The 24,156-nt window shown below is 44.9% G+C and overlaps 1 protein-coding gene across 1 annotated transcript; it reads right to left on the bottom strand.

The window, feature by feature from the left end:
- Window positions 1-6,298: 6,298 nt before the first annotated feature.
- ACBD3 (acyl-CoA binding domain containing 3) lies at window positions 6,299-22,525 on the bottom strand. Its single transcript, XM_035321107.1, has 8 exons — window positions 22,188-22,525; window positions 15,934-16,075; window positions 14,764-14,904; window positions 13,813-13,971; window positions 12,505-12,679; window positions 10,426-10,618; window positions 9,414-9,698; window positions 6,299-8,400 (listed from the first exon to the last, which is right to left on the bottom strand). Exons 1-8 carry the CDS (start codon window positions 22,456-22,458, stop codon window positions 8,189-8,191), a joined length of 1,578 nt encoding a protein of 525 aa, XP_035176998.1. The 5' UTR covers window positions 22,459-22,525; the 3' UTR covers window positions 6,299-8,188.
- Window positions 22,526-24,156: the final 1,631 nt, after the last annotated feature.

Here is a 24,156-nt window from a genome sequence, read left to right as displayed (position 1 = left end):
TGGGGGGGAACGGCAGAGAAATCCCATGTACAAGCATGCTTAACAAAACAATGTAGGGTTGTCTAAGTGAGTGCTTGCCCCTACATGTGCTCGTGGCCTACTGTCAAATGTATGAAGAAAAACATAATGAAAGGGTTAATCCCATGTCAGGGGCTGACAAAAGTCGGTGTGTTGGCAAGTGGCTGCACTGACAAAGTCTGATGGAAGTGCAGAACAGGGCTAATAGTGTGTCTTCTCACACCCTTTTATTGGCATACCACCTTTCATGTGTGGGAAGGCCACATCCCTAAAGGCAGCATGCTGGCCCACAGCTGACTGCTGCTCATCCCAGAAGCTCGGATCCAGAAACAGGTTGAAAATATGGTTGAAAATATTCAGCCACCCTAATGGGGCCTTCAGCTGGACAGCCTTGAGCAGGAGTCGCCATCACCTGGAGCTCATGAAGGCCACCAGCTCCTCCCAGACCATCTCCAGGTGTCACCCGTGGAAAACCTTCTCGCAGGTGCTCCTGCCACCTCCTGCTTCTCCACGTGTCAAGCTGTAACGGAGGCTCAGGCTGCTGTGGGTTTTCACTGTGGCTTTAGGTGAGTTACCACATCTCTTTCCCCTGGCTTTGATGTGACGCTGGGGATAGGCCTCATTTCACAGCAGAGAGGTGGGCCTCAGTGGGGGACCAGACGGGGGGTGCAGCCCTACTGTGAGGCTCCTGAGGGTGACACCTCACTGTCTGCCTCCCAGCTACCGCCTGGGCCATGGTACCCGCAGGTGGGTCGCCCTCCCTCACGAGCTGCCTTCTGTGGTGCTAAGCTCTGAGGATGAGGAAGGCTGTGGCGAGGATGCTGGCTGTCCTCTGGGAAGTGCCCGGAGCCCCAGCTCTGTCCAGCCCCAGCCCGGCAGTGCCTGGAAAATGTCCCCTGGCTTCCCCTGCGGAAAGCAGCTTGGAGACACGTGAAAAGCCTTTGTCTCAGCTTCCTATTGTTTTTCCTGCTTGCCTGTGGCCGGGCTCACCGGTGGCTCTGGGATTCCTGCTGGGCCAGCACATCCCTTGCTCTGGAGCGTGTCCTCCGCTGCCCTCTCCCCTCTCCAGCAGCGGGGAGCACGGTGGGTTTAGGGCGGGACAAGGGCCTTGCGCCTCCCTCCCCATGGCTTATCTGCAGGGATTTATCTGCAGAAATAATGGGAGGTGGCAGCTGGGGAGTGCTGACAAAATGCTGCCTGTTTCTGACAACATTGTGGCTTTTCCTGCTGTTTCCTTTGTTTGGAATTAAACAGTCAGCGAGGAAAAAAAAATACTTACAATAACTTTCTGGACTTGCTGGTGCTTCAGCAATCCCCCCATGCCCAAGCACGTTGCGGGGAGTCTGGAGCCACAAACAAAATGCCACAGCTGATGTTGCTGCTTTTTGAGACTGTCCCACTCATCCTGAATTACCTAACAAGCACTACTCATCAGTAAGAAAAAAATAAACAAAGAGGAAGGGTTATTTATATATTGTGCCACAAAAAGAAGCAGCTGTGGGAGCAGGAAGGCAGCAGTGACTCCTGTGCACTCGAGCCTTTAGGGGAGGGAAGTGCTGGGACAAAACCACTTGTTTTGTGTTTGTGGTAAGGAGGGAACATCTCGAGAGGTGAGTTTGGCAGCCTCATGGCATGGAGAAGGTTGGTTTATGGCTTATAACCCAGGACTTAGTCACAGAAAAAATACTGGGCTGAGGTGCAACCAGGATCCTCAGTCTCTGGCTCCTCTTTTTAGTTTTTTGTTGTTGTTATTTGCTTGTTTTAGGGTCAGTGGCAATGTGATAACACCCCCACTGCAGCTTTCTGAGGGCTGTGCCGGCACCATCCCTCCTGCCATGCAGGTGGGAGCCCAAGGCAGGGGCGGCCAGCCAGGCAGGCGGCTGGCTCTGAAACTAATTAATTCCCACCCCTGATTGTTCAGCCACAGCCCCACCTAATGGCACAACTACCGTTGCTCCTCGTGAGGCACTGGGACATCAAGCTGTTGGGATGGCTGGCTGGCCAGAAGGCCTCGCTGCCATCCGGAGGGACCGCCACGGGCTGGAGGGGAGGGCTGACACGAATCTCACCAAGTTCTACAAGAAGTGCAGAGCCCTGCACCTGGGGAGGAACGGCACCAGGCACCAGGGCGTGCTGGGGGCTGCTCAGCTCTTCAGCAGCTCTGCAGAGAAGGACCTGAGAGTCCTGGTGGACGCCGAGCCGAACATGAGGCAGCATTGGGCCCTTGCCATAAAGCAGGCCAATGTTATTATTGGCTGCATTAGGTAAAGTCTTGCCAGTAGGTCAAGAGATCCTTCTGCTTTACTCAGCACTGGTGAGGTCACACCTGGAGTACTGTGGCCAATTCTGGGTCCCCCAGCACACAAAGGACCTGGACGTGCTGGAAAGAGTCGGACTAAGAGGGCCACCAAGGTGATGAAGGTACCGGAGCACCTGTCCTGTGGGGAGAGGCTAGGAAGGCTGGGACTCTTCAGCCTGGAGAAGAGGAGGCTTGGGAGGGAATCTTATCAATGGGTGTAAATACCTGATACATGGGTGCAAAGGAGATGGAGCCAGGCTCCTTGTAGTGCTGCCCAGTGCTCAGGACAAGAGGCAGTGGGCCGAGCACACAAGAGGGTCCGTCCACGTATCAGGAAGCACTTCTTTATTGTGCTGGTGACAGAGCCATGGCAAGGATTGCCCAGAGTTCATGGAGTCTCTCTCCTTGGAGATCTTCAAAAAACACCTGGATGCTATCCTGGGCAACCTGCTCTAGTTGTCTTTGCTTGAGTGGGGTGGGAAGGGGAGAGGTAGTTGGTCCAGATGACCTCCAGAGGTACCTTCCCAACCTCAGCCATTCTGTGGTTCTGTGAAATATGCTGATTTTATTATTATTATTATTATTTTCTTTCTGGTTGTAGCCAGGGAAGTCACAATAGTGGTCTGAATCAGGGACAACCCCACCCTGTGCGTGCCTTGCCTTGTCACCTCCCTTTCTTTGCCAGCAGCAGCGACATGCACGGGTCCATCATGGTGGGAACAAGGCTTGTCCCGTGGTGCCTCAGGAGTCTCAGGGATTCACAGGGCTGGGGCCCAATGTTATGCATGGACTAAGTGCCCACCCCAAGCTGGGCAGTAAGACAGGAGAATAACACGGCCACAGTTTGCTCGTGCTGCTGCAGAAGGCACCTCTCTCTTTCTCCAGCCCTGAGCAGATGCAGAGGAGCAGTTGCTCTTGGCAGCATGGTTTCAGACCCTCCTAACACCAAAATCTGGCTCTGGATCACAAGATCAGCCACGTGTGGTGATGAGGCTTGGGTTTCAGCCACCACTGATGCTTGAAGATTAGGGAGCTTCAGCCAACAAGATGCAAAGCAGCAGCAGGACCTCCTCTTCCAAAACAACTCAACTTCTCATGGCCTTTTGTACCTCTTGTCACTGCCTCATCTTTAACCTTAGGCAGAGATTAAGTTCAACTAAAATCATCATTAGATGCATTTACTGTTAGGAAATCGGTGCATGGCAACAGCATGCATCTAAACACTTGAAGTCCAACACCAAGGACTCTGATTCAACACTGAATCAGGCTGAAACAAGGTATTGGTCTGATTGTCAGGTCAGCACACAGGAGCAGGTTAACAAGAGCAAGGCTCTCACGCTCCTTCCCCTGACTTGGTACAATGAAGATGATGCAAAATGGGAAGGTGAAAAGACGTAGCATTTTTTTTATATTTTTTATTTTTCCTTATTCCTTGTGATTCCCTTGTAGAAGGGAATAGCTTTACATGCACAGCATCACTAACCCATGTGTTTTAATATATTTAAGTCAAGCTGACAGTGTTTCAGTGAACCAGACACCTTTGAAAGGCTTAGAGTTTGCAATCAGCAGGTCTGAGATGACTGGTAGTTGGAAAAAAGCTTGGGATAAAATTTCATGCTTTGCTCAGTCTTCCAGTGTGTGGTACCAGATGATGCAGCTGCAGCGGGAGGTTACACTTCCCCCCCATTTTTTATTTAAAACAACGGACCCAGAAGCACATAGCTCACGTTTGTAACCTGCCCTACTAACCCAGCTTTTGGTACTAACACTGCTGGCACACCTTAGCCCAGCGCAAGCAGTACAGAACTACAATTCACATGACTGCATCTGTGTACATGCATTTAAGCTGGGCTCTTGATGCAAGTGGTGCCTTTGAGCAGTGCCATGTGTACGGCAGGTGCTGGCCCCTTCCCAGTAGCGTGAGTGCAGCAAACGTGGCCGATGAGCTTAAGAAAGGGCAGAAACTACAGGACATGAACCCAGAAGCCAGGAACATGAGTGAAACAGGCTGGGAAGGGTTTGACAGCTCATGGGGGCTTTTTTCAGCTTTCCCTTAGTCTTTTCCTTGCAAACGCAGTAATGGATGTAAAGAGGAGATCTGGTGCTAGAAAGAAGACAGTATTGAGCTGTCAGAAAGCAGTCTTCATGATGCTGTTTTAGATTCATAGGACTAACAAATCCACTGAGCTGTTACTCAGTTTGGAGAAGTACACACAGCACACACATGAAGGATGGCTGCTTTACATCTTTACACTCAACGGGTCCCTGCAACCTACTCTTTTAATTTCTAGAGCAACTGCCCACGTAGGAGGTGGTTAAATAGCTGAACTATCCTTTAAGACCTCCTTTGACAACAGATGAGTGACTTCATAACCCCTGCCCTTAACCCTGCGGTTACCTCAAAGGCTGCATGCAGCTGCTGTAAATCTGGCATCGAACTTGCAACTTACAAAGCAAAGTAGAAGGCAGTGTTAAAAGCCAAGGCAAGGAATAGGTGGGGGTGACAAAGAGAATAGCCAAGGAAAGCAAGGATATCACACAGCAGCCAAGCAGCTTAATTAGCAGGTTACTTCACTTGTACTACTTAACCTTCTGAGAGAGCAGAAGCAAGGAAGATGTTGCCATGTCTCCCATCAACTGCTTCAAGAGGCAGCACAAAGAACATCCACCTAAACAGTGGCTTTGAGAACAGCATCATTTCTAATGACTGTTTGTACAGGCCCCATTTGTCCCTCAGATTATGAAATATTTCTCAAAAGAGCAGTGCATGTGGATTCTAGCTTTGTCAGTCTACATTGCATCACCTAACTATATTGCAAATGACTCGGGTGACTTCAAAAGAAAAAAAGTTTGTGATAATGCTCTCGTGGAAGAAAGCTACCTTACATGAGCTGGGAGGAGTACAGTGCTTCACTTTTAATTAGAGAAAGGAGGATTTATACATGGATGTGACAAGTAGAAGAAGTCAGTTTGGGGTAGAGTTGCTGTTGTAATTCTTTGGTTTTCAATGCACTTTCAAGATTCATATGAAACTAATTCATAACAGAACCAGACTAATATATGCCAATTTTACCTTGTTTTTCAGCATCCCCTATCTAACAGGACAACATTTATTTGTTCTCACTGAAGAGACCTCTGCTCCCCAGGTGAAATCCTGAACCACAAGCTAGAGAGGTTGTTGTCTATAGGCATTTATGAGGCCATTGGACCTGAAACACCGAACTTGTGAGAAACCGTCTTCAGGCCTCAGCTCCAAGGTAAAACACTTCTTACTAGCAGATAGCAGCGCAGCACAGGGTGATTTGGGCCAACCTTAGCATAACTAGGCTTTATGGACTGAGAAGGAGGAGAAGCAAGATGATGCACAGTGATACCGTCTCCTGCTCTTTGGGCCAAGAGCCCATAGCTCAACCTCAGGCACCCATTACTGCAACACCCAGATCTTGTACAAACCAGCACTAACTAGCAGGTCCCATTGAAAATACACAAACAAAATTATGTGAATGATGCATCTGCTGCCAGCAGTACTTGGCTGAGTAACTTAGAGCCAATTCGCTGCTGCTGTATCCTCAGGCTCTTCAGGACCACATAGCCAGCTCACGTTGCTCCTTGAAGCTGGGCTTGGCTCATTAAACCTCAGAGGCAAAGGCAGGCACTTTTCTCCCAGGCAGAAAACAACTCACAGCTTTTGGCTGCCTTCATCCAACCTTTTCTGACACAGAAGATTGCTTTCAAAACCAAGTGATTATGCTGTTCAAGTTGGGCTCTTCTTGTATGGATGATGCCATCTACCAAACAAGCTCGAAACGTTTCTTGTACAGAGCTTCTGGCCCAACTGATTAGGCTGCTAAGACCAGTGTTAGCATGGAACTGACTTTAAAAAAAAAAAAAAAAATGAAAGGGAAGATGACAAGCTTATGGCTGTTCAGCTAAAATACATAGCAATGCCAAGGTTCCCAAATTAATAAGAAGCCAACAGTATTATCAGATAAATGTATTTTAATTAGGATTAAATACTATCTCAGGGTATCTTGAAATTGCACTTGTACTGCACTAATCAACAGCCAGAGGCAATAAAAAAGTCTGAAAAAACGTAAAAGTTTAACATCGAGACATGACAGTAAGTGCTGCCATTTAAAGCAACAAACACCACTTCCAAGAACAGATATTCTTAGAGGAAAATGTCATAACAGTTTTGTATGGACAAAAATCTAAACTGAAGACTAGAAGAAATATATTAGTGCCTGCCTTTTTAAAAGTTTTTTTTTTTTTTTTTTTTTTTTTTTTACATTAAATACAGTTTTTCTTTAAAAGCAAGGTACTAAATTCATGGTTTATATACTGTATGTACACAAGAGCAGAACATTGTACAGTGTTTTTGGATAAAGCAGCACTAACTAGCTATAAGCTGGTATGGTGTTGCAGAACCAAATGCAAGATGACAATTAAGCACTCTAGGAGAAGTATCTCCATGGTTGGTGTGAGTAAAGTAAAGTATCATGTATGTACAAACTGATCGTTCAAACAAATCCCCCAAACTCAACATCATTTGCTGTGAAACTGTACACGCTACAGCTAATCAATGGAAATCTTACTGCAAAAACTGATCTGACAGACCCCAAGTAACCAATTCCTTTCAGTAACAAAGTGCATTACCCATGCAGAGAGCACTTCCACAAGTCATCATTGTAACATATGACCCCCTGGGTGCAAGGCTCCAAGGCGAGTGGATGTTTACTGCATCCTAAAGTCAAGTAGCCACCCGCATCGTTCAGCTACACAACATCTGAAATGCCCCAACCGAACCATACAAACCCTATGAAACTGAGATTAAAGATACGTTATTAAATATTTATGTGCATTCTCACTTTCTGCAGTTACAGATTAAAGCAGAAAGTTTGCACCCAAGTACCACCAGTTCAGATTAAAAGGGACTGGCAGTGATTTCCATAATTAGTGCATGTTAATTCTTACACTTCAGTAAAGCAATTTTACTGTTCTTCAGATGCACAACATGCTTCTTTCTGGCTTTAGAAAAAAAAACAAAACACACAGACAAACCAGGAAGTTGTGCAGATTTTTTTTTTAAACCTACCCTGTTAAAAACCCAAACTTAGAAATTGTTTGTGCCCTGGATCAAGGTCAATTGCCTCCAGAAATGACTTTTGTTCTAGGATTAGCAGCAGGGCAGAGATTAAGGTTCTACTTGTTACATATATTCTCAATTGCGTTTCAGTTTATGTCTTCAGAAGAGGTTACTTGCTGTACTTTCATGATGCTGTTCATCCTTGCCTGAACTACTACTCTAGTTTAAGAACTGAATGTTTCTTCTTTGATGAGGACAGAATTGAGACAACTTGTTTCTAAACTGCATCAACTTAAATTTTCAAGTTTTAATGGTGTAAAAATCTGACATTCGATTACAGTTAAGAGAAACTTGCTACACAGCAAACTGCATCCAAATCTACCAGCTATTGGTGGGACCTTTAAATTAACTGTTAACAAGGTATTCAAAGCATACAGACCTGGAAACATCAGATCACTCGGCCAGTGAACCAGCAACTTCCTCCCCCCTTTTTACATGAGGCTTGAACAAATGCAGCTGATGTGACCTTAAGCACTGGATCCAATGATTTCCATTGGTTAACTCCAATACCCAAAATGGCTGGGGAGATCCTGTGTTAAGCCCAATGCAATATGCATTAGTGTCACGGAGCAGGAAGATCCCAGTGTCTGCTTGGGCAAGTTCACACAAACCATACAGATACAGAGAGGATAAAACACAGACTCAAAAGGATCCATTATGCTTGAAGAAAATTCCAAATAAAATGACATCTTCTGCACAGCCCAGCCTCAAATATAGCCACACCTTTATCTAGTATAATAAACTCTGTAGTAAACTGTTTTTGACCGCCATAGAGAGTAGGAGTTGTCAAATTTAAGGAGATAAACTCCTCTTCCTGGGTACTGGTGGCTGCCAGCATACACTTCTTCATGACAGTCTCGTCTGTACACAGGCACTATTTCATCTAGCTGAGGCTTGTTGGCATTCTTTTTGGCTTTTTCTTCACTGCCCGTATTTTCTGTAAGAAGAAAAAAAAAAAGCAATGGTTAGCAAGGGTAACTACTTTAGAAATGGGAGTCAGATCTTAGTTTTGCAGCAGACAAGTCACTACTTTGTTAGTTTAGAAACCTGATGGGCTGAAGTTCATACCAGGGCTGTGGCTAAAGCATTCAAAGGGAAGAGGGACAGTAAACACAGGTTTGTGTATTATGCTCCTTCATTGAAAAAGCATCAATTAGTACCTCCTTAAGAAAACAATCAGTTTACCATTGCAATACTGCACTGGATGAAAGGCATTTGCCTCTGGTTCAATACAGACATCGCTTGCTTTAATTGCAAATTTTACAGATATAAAAACCCTCTACATCTATCTCCAACATAGCTGTGTCAGCTTGTAAAAATGTCAAGCTCTAGTTTTCATTAAGATATTACCCCCACATCGACTGACTGCTACTGACAGATTATTTAGTAGCAATATCCAAAAAGCCTCTGCAGTTCCTTCTAAGCAGTTGCATGATGGTATTTGCATGATGGTTTCAAAACATTGTCTTTTTTTCTAATGGTATGCCAGGCTCCCCTGTGGGTAAATGCTGAGACCTGGGTCTTGGACAATATAAGGAACTGCTCTTCTAAGCTATTTTGAAGCCTCAAGGAAGTTTCCTCCCTTGAAAGAGTTCATGAACCAAAGGGCAGGACTTTTCTTAAGGTTTCAATATGCAGATCTGCCATACCGTATTATAGCATGGGTTTCAATCTAGCTTACTCAATAGCGTGCCCTCTTGTCCAATTCAACTATGTTACAGGAAAAGGGTTTCCTCACCCTCAAGTATTTTAACCTATCAGTGACCAAATTCAGCATCTGATGTTAATGTCAGAATTTTACTTTCTACTTTGAATTGCAGACAAGATGCCAGTTAGATGGAAGCCACGCGCTACAGAGGCTGGGGATCTAGGAAATGGCACAAGACAGTGGGGTTTTCCTGCATCACAAGTTCTGCAAGACTGGAATTTTATAAAGATAAGCGTGCTTACCTTCCTCTTCATCCTCATCATCACTGGATTCACTGACATGCACACTGACCGCAGTATTAGGGGAGTCTGTCCATTCAAAATACACCCCAAAACCAATATCATAATTGTCTGTAGCAAACTCCCAAAAGAGGTAAGACCCCTCTTCATGAGTTGGTACTCTAACTGTAACCACTTCTCCTCGGCCCACTGTGATCACAGAGTCTGCATCCTGACGGATTTTTTCTTTGAAGTCTCTTATCTGGGGTCGGGTCCACATTGATGGAGCAGCTATCACTGGAACAGAATCTAGACAGGGGAAAGATATCCCAGTTAAGCTTTTGTTTCAGTAACATATGTAGCACGCTGAAGTCTGCTCTAGGTACACTCGAGGACCATCAGAGTTGCTTCTATTCAGACAGGGACTGCACTCGTATAGGTTTCTTACTCAGATCCAAGCAGGTCTTGAAGACTACTGACTGCGGATGAATGTAAAGAGGGCAACACCCAGAAATACCAGTGATGGAAGATCTGCTGGGAGGGTACACTACTGCTCTACTTCCACAGCTTCCTAGAAGCAGCTGGAGGAAGGTGGGAGATGCAAAGGGACAGTAGCCTGAACTGCACACAGGAGGAGGCTAAACCACAGAAAGGGGAGCAGTGACAGAGAATAAGATGACTTTCTTTGAATCCCCAAGACTAAGTAAACACTCAGTTTTGATGTTCGAACACACTTCTGCACAACAGCTTTCTGCTAGAACTCATGCAACAAAACAGACTAAGTCAAGAGTGAAAGAAGATTCTGTATCCTGTCCACTTTGCTGGAAATGCTTTTGATGCTTCCTCTGTCCTCCCCAGAAACATCCTCTGCCTGTGCAGTGTTCTCCCTTCAGTAAAACTAGACTCAGAAATCACACCTAGCTCTTGCATGGCTCAGTGAAGCCAAACAAAGAGCCACAGCAATCATACCTAAGACATCTAAACTCTAATGAAGGCCTTGGGATTTATCTTTATGAAGTGATGTAGCTAGTCCTACCTTTTGGTCCATTCTCCAATGCTTCTTCCAAAGCCTCTGGATCCAGCTCTTTTTCAGGGCTGTCTGCATGCGTACTGGCTTGCCCATTAATAGATGGGACATCCCCTTGGGCAGGTGTATTCACCTTTGATGCAGTAGTCAGAGGTGTCCCTGCTGCTGCCACGACTGCCTCCTGCTGTTTTTGTAAGGCTGCCTAAAATGAAAGGAATTCAGTGAAGTAAAACAAACAAACAAAACCAAACAAAATGTCTCCCTTTTTCAGTAGGGTGTATAAATACAGTCACAAAGTTTCCTTGCTTCCCCAAGAGGAAGCTCGACATGAAACACCAGAAGCAGCACACATTAGCCAGTGAGAATTACACATACTTAGTATCAGGGGAAGTCCATGTCACTTAGTGATAGTCAAATATTAGTTAGATTCCAGATCTGAGTAATCATACAGGTTCTGTCCAGATTCATTACCAAAGTTCCATTTTAACGAAGTGCTGAGGAACTTTTTACTCAAAGTACTGCATACAGCCTTTGTGAAATTAATCGTTTCAGAAGATCAACTAGAAGCAATCATGACAGTCCTTTTACACTATGTTAAGTTCCAAGGTGACTGAGATAACAGGCATCCAAAAGGAAAGTACTTGTCAGAAGTGTTACATAGGCTACCTGAGTCTTCAGGAACATTTAAGCAGGATTAGATAATCTTAGCTCTGTTATTACTTCTTTTTCATTTTTTCCTCTAGCAGAGTTGAACAAATATTGATTTGAAAGATGAACTTCATTGCCTGCAGATACATTATTTTGTAAGCCGCTACAAAGGAAAGACTGTTTTGCCCTGGATCTCAGTGGGCATTAGTCCTCTCTGTAGAAAACAGCCAGCCATAACTGCAAGAAAGAATGCTGACAAGGAAAGTTTTCTTCAAGGAAAGTTGGCAGCATCTCCTCAGACACCTCAGTCTCAAGGGAGCGGTATCAATTACAGAAGGCATCAAGGACGAGACTGGTGGGACTGTAGCCTTCACTTTCCACTATGACACCAAAGCATTGGTACCAAGGTGGCATTAAGCCTGAAGAGCAACTATGAAAGCGCAGAAAGCCTCTGACTTTCCTGTACCATTTCAGTTCTGTTCCTTCCTTGAACAGCTCTTAGCTGAGAGCATTGGACTCTTCAAAATACAAATGTCTTCGCAGGAAATTAGTCGCTGAATTTTACCTTCAGCTCAAGAATAACAGACCTCAAGCTGACAGATATAGGTTATTTAAGATTCAGGTCCTGCCCATCGAAGTCAGACATGCTGGAGTCTAAATTCTGCTTTACATCTGTTTAAGACACTTACCCTGAACTTTTAAAATAAGCTTCAGAGAACACAGCACATTTTCCAGAGATGCAACATTCCTCTAAACAGAAGAGTAGCCTTTGAAGCCCACGCACAAAATCTTTGTGTGGAATCAAGGTCCTGCTCCCACCCACTGCTACCAGAAACATGAAGGTCTCCTTCCACCCAGACCACAAGCAGCCTATTGCAGGCAACCAAACAACTTATTAGACACTTACGTCAGACAAGATAAAAGAGGGGAGAGAAGTCAGTGCTGCTGTAAGCTGATATTGCTGTAAGCTGAGAGAAAGGAACAGTCTCAAACCCAGTAGAGATGTGACTATGCTACATGCACGTTCGACTAGAAACATTGCCAACCAAAGCCTGCTGTTCTGCAGATCCTCAGATGTGATACATATATCGAAAGGCACTTGAACAGGGTTGTTCATACTCACTGCACTGGTACATACCCCCATGTAATTGGGCATAAAATAGATGCTGCAGCAAAGCACTTAACATTTTGTTTCCAGGAATTGTAGCGAAGTGGTTAATAAACGCTGCTTAGAATTTTCGTAACTAATGGCTGCTTCAGAAAACTACTTGAAAAGACAAAGAGGCTTTAGTGTTTGGAACTGAAGCAGCATTAGTCACTAGAACACTCTCCTCCTTCTAGCAATTAGCTTTTCAAGGAGAGAAAAGTAGGCAAGTTAACATCTCCCAAAGAGATCATAACACAAAATCCAAGTTTCTCATCTCAGCTGGTCTGTCATACCTGTTGCTGTGCAAGCTGGACTTGATACAACTGTTGCATGTATTGTTGATAATGCTGTTCCTGAAGCTGTCGAATTAGGATCTGCTGCTGTTCATAGTTGCCCGGATACTGCTGGGCTGCGTACTGCTGGAACTGCATGGCAGTCTGGGAGTTCAGTGCTGCCATGATCTGTTGCCTACATTAGTGGGAAGAGAACGTGAAGATTACAAACAGCTGAGGTAATTGGGAAATTCCTGTACAGAAGTAATTCAAGTGACAGTTAATTTCTGAAAAAAAAAAAAAAAAAAAAAAAAAACAAATCTACATAATACAGCAGAGCCCAGAGGTATATGCAAACGTGAGTTGTCTAAAAATATGCTGAGACTGCAAGACCAAGCAACAATTTCTACCTAATATTTTGACAACATCACGCGTTAAAAAAAAAATCAAGAGCTCTTAGAGAATTCTCTATCTATAGTCCAATAAAGAGGTAGTGCTAGAAGAACACATTGCTAGATTTCTCAAACAACCAAGGGGGAGGGGGGGGGAAATCCCGTAATTCATTCCTCCAGCACCATGCAGAAACCATCCTAGCAGCCCTTCTACAAACAGTAATAAGAACAGGCCCACTGTGGTACTGCATGTCAATATTTTTTGTTAAATCTAAAAACACTTCATATTACCACCTTAATTTCCCAAGACACTGTGCAACCATGTGAAGAGCATGACTGACCGTGGCCTAATTCACAAAGAAAAAAGCTGCCAAAACAGGGCATCTGCATCTCCAACAGACTGAACTGCTCAAACTTCAGGAGATACACATGGGTCCATCAAGCACAGGCTCAGATTTCCTCCCCTCTCCAAAAGAGGACAGAAACTGTATAGCAAGAACTACCACCTAAATCCAGGGTTCATTTTTTCCTCATGTGTTACATTAATCAATAACCAGCTATTGATACTTCAGAGGAAGATAAAAATATCATGCAAATGTAATAGTTCTTGCCTTCCTGTCCTTCTTTCTTCTGCTCCTCTAACACATTTCTTGAGGTGCATGCAGTCCTTGAACAAACAAATCTCCAGAGATTCTCTTCAAACAAGATCTCTCTGGCAATTTTAGCTGAGAAGACCGCATACAATAACGTGGTAGGATAGTTATTCTCTGCAAACTGTATCCCTCTTAACTAAGAACTCCAAGTGTCACTGCTACACTACAGTGCTCTGTAACTTCAGGTATTTCATGTTAGCGTAACTATTTAAGTGGTTAGATAGAATTGTCTCAAGTGCACGACAGTTATTTTCTTTCAAGTGTCATTTATTGCAGCTACTCACTTTTGTTGTTCCATCCGAAGCCGTTCCTCCTCTATTCTCCTCCTCTCCTCTTCTTCTCTTCTCAGTCTTTCTTCCTCCTCTCGCCTACGTTTTTCTTCTTCTTTCTGCAAACGCTCACGCTCCTCTTCCTCACGGCGCCTTCGTTCTTCTTCTTCTCTTCTGCAACATCCACTCAATAAGATATTTCAATATTTCTCCAACCCTACGATGAGCTATTTTCAGCATGCTGTAACCCACCTTTTGCCAACCCCTAAAAAGCTTTTCATTTGGCATCATATCCCACTTCAACTTGACTGGAGAAGTGTCTTATTGCACACCAGATGAAAACCTTACTGTTTGGTCTTACTCCACTACGCAGTATGACAAGCACAAGTTGTGTATTTTAATTCGATATCCACTCAAACCTATTACTATACTACCTGTAGCAAAGAACTGTAGAAAAAGCATCTGGAAGCCTTGAACACTTCTTCCAAGTTGTAATATATGTTCAATAATCACACAGATACTACTATTTAATAATGACACGGTTTATAAAGAATACTACAGGACATCCTTTATCAAGTTGCTAACCCATACTAAAAGAGTTTCGAGCATCTAAAAATTCCATTTTCTGTATGTTTAATATACTGATGTATCAGGGCAGATATTTTGTGAGGTGCATATTTCTTTAAAAAAATATGGTGATACTTTTTAAAAACCTTATGTTCTAGTTATATTCACCTGAGAAAAAAATCATTCATTGCTGGCAATGTACAAAGACTTCGAGAGCAATTGGTTACCAACAGCCACCAAAACTTCAAGCATTTCTCTTCCCAAAGTGATTTCATCAACCTAAGCTAGATGCAGCAGTGTCCGTAAGCCAAGAATTATATATATGTATGTGATATATATACACACACACACACACACACACTTAACCCACTTCCCAACACCACAGGATTAAAACATTACCTTTTCTTTTCTTGTTCTTCTTTTTCTATCTTGTGTGAAGTCACATACGTTGAGAACAAGTGGCAGCACCTATTTAGGAGCTTAACAAATTCTGTCATAGCTTCTTGTTTTGACATGTTTCCAAGGGCAGCCCATTCCTTCCTGGGGGGGTAAGAGAAGGGGAGAGAGAAGCTGAACAGAAGACTCAACCCTTTGCAAGTCAGCAGTGAACTCAGAAAACCCAGAAAAGGAAAAGCAGTTAGGAGACCAGGAACCAAACTTAACCACGTGGCATTTAAAGGAATCAACAACTTTTTCCTCAAGACAGATCTTAAACCTGTAGATTTCAGTGCTCTCTTTCACCTGAACAACCATTTCAAACAGACAGAGCTGAGTGCTTATATGAAATCTAATAGATACCATCAGCCAACCCTACTTAGAATTCTAAACAGTGTCCAAAAACTTCCAAGACATAATTAAACTGGCAAATGAATCTTTTATTTTTACCCTTCTTCCACTCTAGTTTGTGGAAAAAATGCGTACACTTTCCCAGATGAGCAAACACAGTAACAACCATTGATTAAAGTGCTCAACCTAATTGAATGCAACAGCTTGCTTCTTTCTAAAGAATGGCTACATCTATCTGAGCAAAAACAGTGCACTGGGTCCAGCTCTGAGAGGCAAAGTACAACACAGGACTGCCCTTCTCCACCAGAAATAGCATCAAACAACAAGCAAATCATAGGCAGAGACTGCCCTGACCTCATCAAAATTTACTCAAACTGAATGCAACAGGTATCTAATTCCAGAAGTCATCCTTAGAATTAACAGGAAAGTTATGCCAAATGCTGTTACCACTGGCAAATGACTTGGCCTGGTGTGAAATTAGGAGGAGGAAACTTGGGCCTGTGTGTTAATGCAGAGCTGGCAGTCTTTAGTTGAGAAACTGGACCATCAGCACAAGAGCTTCTCCCACTGTGGTTTTAAAAAAAACTCAGTGATTGCCTGATAACTCCTTTACTAAACAGTGACTCATTTCTAAGACTTATTTGAAAAGGCTGCTCTCACATTCCACTACCATCCACCCATATTGAGGCAACCCCCATACTTTCCTTATTGTTGAAATTAGGTGGCATTTACTTCAGACAGGAAAAGCAGAGTCATGATCAAGGAAGGGAACAGGCCTTTTACCTTCTATCGTTCCCCAGCACATCAAAGAATCCAACTTCAGGGCAAGTGTCAGGGTTGTAAGGTCCCAGCAGAACCTGCTTGTGCAGCGCCACCAGTTTGAGTTTTTCTTCGTATGTTGGATGAAAGGCTTTGCCATCTTTTTCTGTAGAGGAAGAGAAAGTTTCACTGTTGTGATTAATTTGTTAAGCATAGGACAGCAAAGAGTGTTTCGTATAAACAATCACAACCTCTTCTCTAAGAAAAGGAAATGAAGACAAGTCATTAAAGCTTTGACAACTGAAGTCAATTCTATTAAAGTAAAACAATTTGTCCAGAAGAAACACATCTAACTTCAGCTGCTGAAACTTAACTCTCAAGTGTTTTGATCATACTATCTAGAGTGAATCGTAGCTTTTAAGTTATCACAAATATTTATGTTAATTAATGAACATCTTACCATATGGACCTATATTACCAAAATACTTAAAAAGCTTAACTTGATTTCAAATGTGTCTGCCAAGTGTATTGTAATGTGGATAGGAAGGATTTTCTACAGAAAGATGTGAGGTTAACTTTATAAATAGCTCTTCTTCCACATTCTTCACATTGGTGAATGCAGAACAAGCAAGGTTAAAGGCAAGAAAGGCTGCAGAGAGAAAAATTGTAACTAAGGGAAAGTTTTCCTCGAGGCAATTTGATTGCTGCACTTTGCCCAGGCAGCTGGAATAACCCACCATGAGAAACCTTAGAGGTGACTTGATCAGCATTGGTGCACATAGAGAGCTCTGGCAATAAGATACAGGCAGCACAGAACAAAACAGTATCACAGTTTCAGGGGTTGCACACTGACACCTTCTAAAGCACACCCAGTTAGATTCCATCTAACCACTTACTGGTGTGAAAAAGTTGCACTGATTTAAAACAGTACTTGAATTAGTCAGCTAGGACTTGCTTAGCCCATTGAACAAACTGTCAAACCAGTCTAAGAGACAGACACCACTACATGCAATTACTTGGTAAAAAAAAGACCCCTTTCCTGAGCAGGAAAATCACCTCTTTTGGGGAGGACTGAAGTGAGGAAGCTGTTATCGGAGGTAAACAACAGCAGTAGTCACGTGGAACATGTAATTGCTCTGCGCTCAATCAGGAATCGCAGCACGGCTGCCACTGATTGCCAGCTCTCCTTTACCATAAAGGTCACTTTGGGTCAAGTTGCCCAGAACCGAACGGTTCAATTCATACTCAGACATCCAAGTTGACACACTAAGAAACTGCTCAGCTGCTGATCGTAAATAGAATCACTAACAGGAAAAGAAAAATCTCAGAAGAGAAGAGGAGGGAAAACCCCTCCCCGGGGCTCGCTGAAGATACTGCTCTCAGTATTTCCGAAAACTGAGAATTAGAGACAACCCTGGAGGAAAAGCGTTTGCATATCACAGCACGATTTTTTTTGACAAATTTTAGTACGTTACTGGATTTATTCAGTTAAAACATCACACAGAACAACTGTGCGCATACCATTAGCTTTTAAGCCTGAATCAAATTAGGAAGGCAGACATTTAGTCGCTTCTTATCCATTCCTAGAGGCTCACTTCGCTCTTCCAGAATCTCAAGTACTCGCTTTTTTTCCCAGCATCACAGAATCTTTCAGCAAGTATCTATTCCAGTTGCAAAACCCAGAAAGCTCTGTGCCCAAAGAAAACACCCCCCCCCCAACCCCATCTGGTAAAGAGTCACCCAGACTCTACCCGGTGGTGTCCAGTGAAAGAACAAGACAGCAAACAAACTGAAATACGTGAAAGTCAAATGAAGTACAGGAGGTGCCTTTTTTCCCCTCTTTGCTGTTAGAGTGGTCAGCCACAGGCACAAGTTGCTCGTAGAGGATGCAGAGCCTCTGTTCTTGGAGATGTTCAAAATCCAGATGGACACAGTCCTGAGAAGGCTGCTCTTGACAAGTCCTGGAGGTCCCTTCCCGCCCAACAAGCCTGTGATCCTTAAAAAATGCCTACTACCACGTCCTACAACTCCACCTCTGAGGATACAGCACTTTTTGCAACGAAGCCAGCAGAGGTATGCTCTCTACCTGGTCTCAGGTCTTACCGCCCAGACACCCAAGGAGCCCGTTGGCTTTTCCTCAGTTCCAAGCGCTTTGCACTTCCATTAACCTCCATAAATAGCAGACACTTTGAAATTACTCTTAATATCCCAGGGCTACATGCTTACAACCAAGTCAGTTCACAAAGGGTACCGAAGTGAAGCTTTTGCTAGGCTTCTGCGAGAGGCATGCTTCTCAAGGGGTCGCTGCAGCAGCACTCACCGTGCACAACCTGCACCTATACAGGTCTGCCAAGAAACGCTGCTGTTCACTCTACCGGACTGATACCTAAGCCAGCTGACGTATTTGTATTCACTTCTGAACAGGGTTAAAGCAGAAAAAGAGATGATTTCCTTGAGCAGCTGAGTGCGGCACACCTGCGTCTTCACAGAACCGAGAAGTCAGACCTGAAGGCCTAACAAGGGAAGGCAAAAATCTGTGCTTACAAAGAACGGGGACCCAAGGGAAGAACAAACAAGCTAAATAAGAGATGAAAACGCACCAAAAAAATAGAGGCAGGCATTCAGCAACTTGTGGATAATACAGATCAGAAGCAAACTCTCAAAGTATTCGGAGCCAGCCAAGAGAGCAAAGTCATACACCAGCCATTTTTCAGTTGAACTCTTCAGCAGAAACCATGCTGTGCAGTTACCCCAAAGATTTAGAAGTGCTGCAAGTTGACCTGAACCAGAGGAGCTGAAGCCATCTGCAGAGTCAAACGTGCCAAAAAAGAGTCTTAGTGAGTGCAGCAGAAGTGCCAAATTCATTCAAGTACCCGTGACTGTATCATTCAAGTAGGTATTACCCATGGATCTGGTACAGCTGACAGGAAACTTCGGAATATCAAACAGCTCTAAGGCACACAATAAGAAATCCAGACCATGTGCACAGGAATAGCTGGGGAGACCGGAGGGGACAGACACACTCAGCTGAATATTCCTGAAGAACAGTAGGTGGGAAGCCAAGGACATTCCTTACAGTACAGGTAGTTGAACACCACTGTCTGTATCTGCATACACCAAAGGTGAAGCCATCCCACTAACTACTAATGAAGAGCAAATAATGCAGTTTTACGTTGCTATAAGGCACCGTACTACTGGCCTGAACTGGTATAAAACCACAAATTCAGGCTCCAGGGAGGTTAACAAATGTGCCTCAGAAAACACTGCATCATGCAGTGTACTTTCTAACTTCAGATTTTTTCTTCCTGTAAGGAACACTGCGCAATCTGCTGCAACTTCCACTCCAGCTCGCATACTGCACTCACCCTAAATGCTTAATTCCCGCAGAATGGCACCCAGTCCCAGGCACACAAGAAAACAGCCTGAAGTGTGATTCGTCACCTCGTAGCTTTTAAAAGCCAGTGTCACGTATGTTAATGCTGTTCATTTGCAGCATTTTAATGAGCAAGACTAAAGCCAAGAAACATGAGAACTGCTTACTGTGGTCTGCAGGCAGTGATTCCACCTCTTACACTCAGTTCTTTTTTTCCTGAAGATGTTCTGCATCAACAGGAGAGTTATCCATCAATCCTTCCTATTAAATCTGATCAAAGCTTAACTTTATAAGAAACGTAGATATATTACAGGGTTTTTCCTCTTTTTTTTAGGCAAGAACCTACTTAACTAATGAACTACAACCATGCCATCAAATTAGCACACCAGAAATGAGGTCAAAATTCATTTTCAATGCTATGCTGCTGTGCTGAAGATGCACTCCGGTTAGGATAAGGGGAAATAACTTGGAGTAGTCAAACAAAGTCAGAGTACTTATGGCACCAGGAGAGCTTTTACATTGCAAAGTGATTTGGTTTGTACAGCCTGTGCAGATATACAGCACTGCAAGTCACTTCAGACAATGTACAACACACTTCAGGGACTGTCATATACTGAAGGCTGAGTAAAATGGTATTTCAATCACATGATACAGAAAATTGTAAAGCCAGGTTGATACTGGGAGAGATTTGCCGGCAGAGCTATGCCAGCCTACAGCAGGACACAGCTAACACCTTGAACAAGTTACCTGCACTGACAGTTCCCAGTTCCACAAGCAAAAGCAGCTGCCAGAGACACTCCTCTGTCTTTCTTTATCAGAGACAGACTAAAGTAGCTTTTGAGGCTCTTTAATATTTGCAGTTGGGTTTTTCACCCTGTTTACACGCACTCCCACCCTGTCTTGGCTCTGAGCAATTCTGCAATATGCCACCACAGACAAGCGTTAGTAGCCATTGCAATACCTAACTGATCAAAATCGACTTTCTAGGAAGAGAGTGCATCACGAGTTACAACCAGAGAACTCACTCTACATGCTGAAGCAGAAAAGAAGCTACCGAACTGGTGATCACCGCTTACCTTTGACATCCAGCAACTTCTTTGGTTGCTCAAGCTCCCCCCATCCCAACAGCCACAGTTAACCCAGACACCAACCTCCCCACAGGCTGCCTTTAGTCACTAGCTTGCCTCACAGGAGCTGTATGTATAAGATAGCTTCCATATCACAAATTGAAGCACTGGTACCAACCAGCTTTAAGATGGATCAAGTTTGTCAAAGATTTCCCCACCACCACCTCCGTATCGATACGGCGTAGAAGAATGATCAGAAAACTGGCATTCAGAATTCATCCCTGTCGACACACGTCAGCCTTCAGATCCCGAGTGTGTTCCTTCCTGAAGTAAAGGAGAAATCTGTATTTGTTCCTCAGCATCTACAAGGCTGCCCACTCCCACCGTTGTTTTGACAGCAGATAAAATAATTTGGAAACAAGGCCAATTACTTTCAGAGTCATACAGATATAGAACGAGCTAGCAGAATCACTAATCTGAGTATTATAAGCTCCTGTAGCTCATCATCACATCTATAAATAAAAACCCTTGTGTTACACCAGTTTCAGCAAAAAAAATAAATCACATGAAGATAGAGGCAATAATTTTGCATGACTTATTCTAGCCATAAGGCCAGAGGAGCATGGTCTTCATTTGGAAAGTCTGACAGCTTCACCCAAGGTGGAAAGTTCTCTTATGAACGAAATTGTGCATTGCAAGAAATTGTGGAAGGCTAAAGGGTAGCAATAAATAGCAGCTGAGCTTTTAACAAATGGCAGGCAACAAAGAAACTGAGACAAAATGAATGCAACGCAATGATCTATAGCCTGGAAACACGAGTTCTAGCCATTCAAAAGGAGTTAAATGCAAAGAACGAGTATTAGAAGATGAGATGTACTAGACACACACTAGGTAAGCCCAAGCGCAGCACGGAATTTCTATACTGTCAATACCGCTTTCAGCAGAATATTAAGCCAAAGACAAAATGAAATCCCAGTTTACTGAGATGTGGCATTTGTTACTACAGAAACATTTTTTTTGCATTGTTTTTTAAAAAACAAACACTCATTAAGAAACTAAAACCCTCCCAGGCAGCTTGCTGTACAGAGCGGCAAGAGACAGGAGTTACAGCGCTCCCAGCCCGGTACGTGGTGGCAGCAGCTTCTGACACAAGAAACCAAGACCTTCATGATTCACGGATTCTTACAAAATAAAAAAATCTATGCTAGAATTTAACTTAAGAAATGCTTTGTGAAAGTAAATAAGAACAGGGCCAGGACTCAGAACGCTGCCTACAGCTTTACATGCTAACAACTGCTGGGGTGTAAGTCAACCCAAGTGACTAAGAAGATGCCTGTCCTCCCAGCTTTCCACCTGCTGGCACACTCACCCTCTGAAAAGGCGGCTCTGCCGCGGGTCACCTCATAGCAGACGCCCACCAGACCAACCTTTACACATACAGACCAAAATCATCCTTAACACAAGCACTCCGCTACCCCGTGCCCTTAATGAAGCGGCTGCAGCCCCGAGGCCAGCAGTGACACAGAGCTGAGGTGCTCCAAGGCTGCAGCACACCCTAACAGCACAGCGAGCGCCTCTCTTCCTCAGCCACCACACGACTGCCTTCCTCTCGAACAAACGCAGCACGGCGAGCTGCCTCCAGCTCCCTGCAGGGACAAACCCGAGCGCTGGGCTCCTTTTTGGGCCGTGTTTAACCCGGCCGGCACAAACCCCCCTCCCCCAGTACCTCACCCCCGGCGCCGCCCGCCCCGCGCCCCCCGGGAGCCCGCGGCTCCGCCCGGCTCCGAACCGCCCGGGGCCGGCCCCCGCCTGGCCTCGCCTCCCTTCCCGGTGCCTACCCTTGAAGAAGCGCAGCGCCAGCCCGTACAGCTCCTCCAGCGCGAAGCCCCAGCGCCGCTCCGGGCTCAGCGCCGTCTCCTCCGCCGCCGCCTCCCCGCCGGCCTCCGCCTGGCCCGTGCAGCCGGGCCCCGCTCGGCTCCTCCCCGCGGCCGGCTCGCCCTGCCCCGGCCTCGCTTCGCAGGGCGGCGGCGGCGGCGCCTCGGCGTTGGGGCTGAGCGTCAGCCCGTCCACGGACACCTCCAGGCGGCCCGAGCCCAGCGCCGCCGCCATCCTCCGGCTCCGCTGCGGCGGCCACGTCCCGACTTCCCGTCCCCTCCGACCCGGATCTTCCGGGCCCGCCCTTCGCCAACGGCCGCCCCCCCGCGGCACCTGAGGGGAAGGAGGGCGGCGGGCGGGGATGGTGCCCGTCAGCCGCCTGAGCCCTGGGCGTGAGGCGCTGTTAGGTAGCTAACTAACTAACCCCGTGCTGCACCGGGGGACAGCCCCGTGCACCTCTGTGCGAGCAGTCCGTCACAGGGCTTCACGAAAGCCTTGGTCGCGTTTCTCACCAAAATGTGGGACGCGCTCGCTATCCATGAAGCCACCACAGGGAGAACCAAACACGAGAGAAAAGCAAACGGCCCCACATTCAGGAGCCCTCCGTCCACAGGTCTTTGCTGGGCTGCCACCATTTTCCTGGGTTGCGCGGCACGAAGCTGCTCGTGCTGCCTGGGGGTTTTCTCTTCTGTTCAGGGCAGCTTTATATCCACCTGCTGACCGCTCAGGAACGCTGAAGAGATTTTATAAAGTCATCCTAATAAAGTGTTCATCCTAATAGAGTGCCCTTGGATGAAAGTGAGAAGAAATGGAAAGCTGTATTCACTTAATTTCCAGTTGGTGTTTCTCGACAGAGCGAATGCCGAACAGGACGCTTGATTAGAAACGTGTGTAGAGAGAGGCAGAATTTAACTCAGATGATGATTGATCTAAGCTTCAATAGATATTTTACAACCAATCAGAAATCCTTTGTAGCATGTTCAATAGCTTTTGTTTTCCTTTTGGTTGAGGATCACAAACATAACACCGTACTGTTTGCTTTATCCTAAGACTACGGAACAAGGTTGTATCATCCTCTTCTGATGATTTTTGCTTTCCAGGGCATGCAGTTCCCTGTGCTGACTCTGCTGCTATCTCGTGTAGCGGGCTATCAGCAGCACAGATAATTTTATCTCCTCATGCCTGCACCCTGCTTTACAAAGTCTGGCATTTCAGTATCAGTTTTGCTTTAAGATTCGTTAGTTCATCTATAAAATTACTTGTATTAAAATATCTGTTTTCAAAGTTCTGGTCTGACATATTTCCTGCTTGGTTTGCAGAGTTTGTACTTCATAAATATTTTATTTTGCATTCATTTTACAGTTTAATCCATAGTGAGATTAAACTTAACATTTCTGCTTTAAGAAGCTTTGAGTTCTTTATCCTAAATGCATCCTTCAAGTGAAAGAAAGAGATGTCCTTAATGACATCTCTACAGGGTTTGCTGTTTCACCCAAATGGAAGGAAATCTTTATTTCATTTTATATACTAGCAAAACCAGAGGTGTTTCTGCTTCATGGTAGGAGCTGCTTGAAACTGGACAGCCCCTTAGTTTGCCTTCACGTTTGGAGGCCAAGCGAAATCCAAGCTAAATCCACAAGCATCTTGCTTGACAAGCTGATTTGGAGAATAATCACAGAAAACTGATTTGTCTCCTTACAGGATCTCTCCTGTAGCAAATATTTGGTACATTTAGCAAACGTGTGACTACTCCTCTCTTCTGCCAGCAGCAGAGATTTGCCATCAGCGGCTCCCTGCCTGCCCTACCCTTGCACAGCTATCCGGTGAGCATGGAATAGACCTGCTACATTGCTCTCCTCTGTTTCACACAGTTTCCGAGTTGCTACAAAGACAAATACGCAGTGTCAGCATAAATGCTGTGATGTGCAGTTA

The sequence above is a fragment of the Oxyura jamaicensis genome, chromosome 3 (genome assembly GCF_011077185.1).
Source record: "Oxyura jamaicensis isolate SHBP4307 breed ruddy duck chromosome 3, BPBGC_Ojam_1.0, whole genome shotgun sequence".
Taxonomy (NCBI): domain Eukaryota; kingdom Metazoa; phylum Chordata; class Aves; order Anseriformes; family Anatidae; genus Oxyura; species Oxyura jamaicensis.
This window is presented reverse-complemented; position numbering and strand designations above follow the sequence as displayed.